Below are 3,366 nucleotides of genomic sequence, written 5' to 3'. Positions count from 1 at the left end.
AACCCCTCTTCCCAACGGCCCCCTGCCCAAACCGAATATCTCTGTGGGGATTAAAGCGTCCCAAGCACTTTATTAGGGTAAGGGCTCTCACCTTGTCAGCGGTCCTTAGACCACCTGTGCTCTTGGGCTGAGGCTGAAAATTCCGCAATTTTATTACAGAAGCGGGAGTTTCTGCCACGCCTCAGATTCACGGTGTTGGAAAAAGCCACGGCTTCTGGCAAAGGTTAATGAAAATGTCTGACACTTCAAGTGCTTGCTGTAATTAATAAAGAACGCCTAATGAAACCGGCTCTCAAAAAAAAATGTTTGAACAGGCAGTGCACGCCCTGCCAGTCACGTTACGGGAGCGGTTGTGTTATCTGCGATACCACGAATTAAAACCTTGGAAATTCTTTGTAATGACTGAAACATCTGTATCAGGAGTTTCCCCTCTTACGGAATCGCCTTAAAATCCTGCTTTATCTAACCTTTCCACAGCACTAAGGGGTAAAGGAAGGAGGAGGGTTTGGGTTAAATTGCTCACCGCTGCTTCAGTTGGTAGATGGCATAGTAACATTTATTTTGATGTAATGACAAAGTCCGTAGCGTATTTGTTTCCCAGAGAACAGGCAGATCTGTTCTTTGTCTTTCCCTTAAACGCGGCTGTAAATGAGCGAGTACACACACGGCCGAGGTTTCTGCTCCCCTCGGGGAGCCGCGCTACGCTGAGACACTCTGTTTTGCCTCATTTTCTGCCAAAAGTTTATCGGCAGCCAAGTGGTCGTCTCAGACTCCAGCTCTCCTTCATCCCCTTCTAGCTCAGGTGTGTTTTGGAAATTCTGAGCTTCACCTTCTCTGCCAAAACAGAAATTTCTGATAACATCTGCTAAAGACGTCCGTAAGGATCCGCCGGCTTGGCCATCTTCACACCAGCTCAGGATAAACCCAGGGAAAACCAAGCAGTCTGAAGCCTGCACGGCTGCTCCGGAAAACTTCCCCATTCTTATCGGCATTAAAAATACTGAGAACTGACAGGCTTACTGCAGGATGCCGGGTGTCAGAGATATTTTCTCACCGGCGGGTTGCTGGAGCCTTTTTGCCCCCATCCCGCCGCTGCGGTCCCTGGCAAAGCGTTTTTGCCAGCTCCACTCCTCCAGCAAATGTTGGATGCATCGATTTATCACCAGCAACCCGCGCGAGCCCCCGGGGATATGATAAACAGCTACGCAGACCTCGCACAGAAAAGATGCTCTGCTGTCGCTGGAAGGGAAATGGACAAAGAGAACAAAAAAATAAAACAAAATAAAATCCCGTGCGAGCAGAAATTTCTCCCTCCCTTAAATGTACGAAGTCACCTGTTGGTGAGGCTTCCAGGCGGGTTAATAAAAAGTAGGTAAAGGGGTTTTTTTGGAGGCAAACCCGGGCAGAGTAGGGCACAAACGGGGTGTAACTGTTCCCCCCCCCCACCTCCCGACCACTGCCGAACGCGCGGGGCAAGAGCGGGGTCCCCCGACCCGTTCCCCGGCCACATCCTCCCTCCAGGCTCGGAAACCGGCCTGAAACGGGAGTTTTAGCCCAGATACGAGGTTAAAAACCTGCACGGACCCAGCGGACCCCCCCCCCCCCAACCCCCCCACCCCGGGACTCGACGACGGAGGGGGTGATGACCGCGAAGGAAATAATAAAAACACAAAAAACCACACAAACCCCCAGAGAAGTGTGTCTAGAGGAGGCACCCCCCGGGGCCGTTTTGGGGGGCGGGGAGGGGGGTCAGTAGGGCCCCACCACCACCGCCTCCACCTCCTTGGACGGGCGGCGGTCCTTGGCCAAAAAGTTGATCATCCCCTCGGACTTGATGAGGAGGTTGCAGCCGAGGAAGAAGATGCCGAAGACGACGGTGAGGGCCAGGACGCACATGACGGCGATCTGCACCACCCGCACGACGAACAGGCTCCGCTCCTCCGCCGCCGCCCCGCCGCCGCCGCCGTCGGTCACCACCGAGGCGGGGGTGCAGCAGCCCAGCGCCCGCTCCAGCTCCAGCGCCGCGCTACCGGTTCCCGCCAGCAGCAGCCCCGCCGCCGAGCCGTTCATCCCGCCCGGCCGCCGCATGCAGCCGGGCCCGGCCCGGACCCAACCGGACCCTTCAACCGCTCCGCGCTGCACCCCTCGCCATCCCTCCCGCCCCCCCCCCCCCCGCCACCTCCCCTCCCTTTCACACTCCCCCTTCCCGCCCCGCGCGCGCGCCCGCGGAGGCTCCCGTGCGCGGCCCCGCTCCGCCCCCGCCGCTCCGCCCCCGGCCGGAGGGGAGCGGGGATGGGGTGGGGGGCTGTGGGGAGAGGGGGGGAGTTTTTGGGGAGAGGGTGGCGGAGAAGGGGGTCTGGGGAGGGGGTGGGAGGGCGTTTTGGGGAGGGGGATGTGGAAAACGGGGGTTGGGAAGGGGTTTTGGGGAGCGGGGGGGCGCTGGGGAGGGGGCTGTGGGGAGAGGGGTTTGGGAGTGAGGGAAGGGGGTTTGGGGAGAGGGGGAGCGAGGGCTGGGGGAAGATTTTGGAGAGAGGGTGGTGGAGAAGGGGGTCTGGGGAGGGGGGGTCAAGGGTTGGGGGAGTTTTTGAGGAGCGAGATATGGAGAAGGGGCGTTGGGGATGGGGAATTTGTGGGGGTCGAGGGTTGGGGGGAGATTTTGGGGAAAGGGTGGTGGAGAAGGGGGATTGGGGGGGCGGTACTGGGGAGGGAGCTGTGGGGAGAAGGGTTTGGGAGTGAGGGAAGGGGGTTTGGGGAGGGGGGCAGCGAGGGTTGGGGGGAGTTTTTGGGAAGTGGGATGTGGAGAAGGGGAGTTGGGGAAGGGGTTTTGGGGAGTGGGGGGGCGCTGGGGAGGGGGCTGTGGGGAGAGGGGTTTGGGAGTGAGGGAACGGGGTTTGGGGAGGGAGGCAGTGAGGGTTGGGGGGAGTTTTTGGGGAGAGGGTGGTGGAGAAGGGGGTTTGGGGAGGGGGGTCGAGGGTTGGGGGAGTTTTTGGGGAGTGGGGTATGGAGAAGGGGGTTTGGGGATGGGGAATTTGCAGGGGTCGAGGGTTGGGGGGAGATTTTGGGGAGCGGGATGTGGAGAAGGGGGTTTGGGGAGCAGGGGGGGCGGTGCTGGGGAGGGGGCTTTGAGGCAGAGTACGCATCAAGAAGGGGGCTGCGGGAAGGGAGGGTGGAGGGTAAGGGGGAGTTTTTGGGGAGAGGGTCATGGAGAAGGGGGCTTGAGGATGGGGGTCCAGGGTTTGGGGAGTTTTTTGGGGAGTGGGTGGTGGAGAAGGGGGCTTGGAGGCTGGAGGATTTGGGGAGGGGAGGTCAAGGGCTGGGGGAGTTTTTTGGGGAGTGGGATGTGGAGAAGGGAGGTTGAGGAATGGG

At 59.7% G+C, this 3,366-nt stretch overlaps 1 protein-coding gene across 2 annotated transcripts; it reads right to left on the bottom strand.

The window, feature by feature from the left end:
* Positions 1-538: 538 nt before the first annotated feature.
* On the bottom strand, positions 539-2,070 carry RPRM (reprimo, TP53 dependent G2 arrest mediator homolog). 2 transcript variants are annotated; one of them, XM_086751086.1, is made up of 2 exons: positions 1,681-2,070; positions 539-1,239 (listed from the first exon to the last, which is right to left on the bottom strand). In XM_086751086.1, the coding sequence occupies exon 1, from the start codon at positions 2,068-2,070 to the stop codon at positions 1,750-1,752; it is 321 nt and encodes a 106-aa protein (XP_086607212.1). In that variant the 3' UTR covers positions 539-1,239; positions 1,681-1,749. The 2 variants fall into 2 exon arrangements, with proteins under 2 accessions (XP_086607212.1, XP_086607211.1); XM_086751085.1 differs by having other exon boundaries at positions 1,687-2,070.
* Positions 2,071-3,366: the final 1,296 nt, after the last annotated feature.

This window comes from Chlamydotis macqueenii, chromosome 6 (assembly GCF_036417535.1).
Source record: "Chlamydotis macqueenii isolate bChlMac1 chromosome 6, bChlMac1.mat, whole genome shotgun sequence".
In the NCBI taxonomy this organism is placed as follows: domain Eukaryota; kingdom Metazoa; phylum Chordata; class Aves; order Otidiformes; family Otididae; genus Chlamydotis; species Chlamydotis macqueenii.
This window is presented reverse-complemented; position numbering and strand designations above follow the sequence as displayed.

Bases quoted from the DNA above. Each gene is read 5' to 3' on its own strand.
- RPRM (XM_086751086.1), bottom strand. From the start codon at position 2,070: ATGAACGGCTCGGCGGCGGGGCTGCTGCTGGCGGGAACCGGTAGCGCG.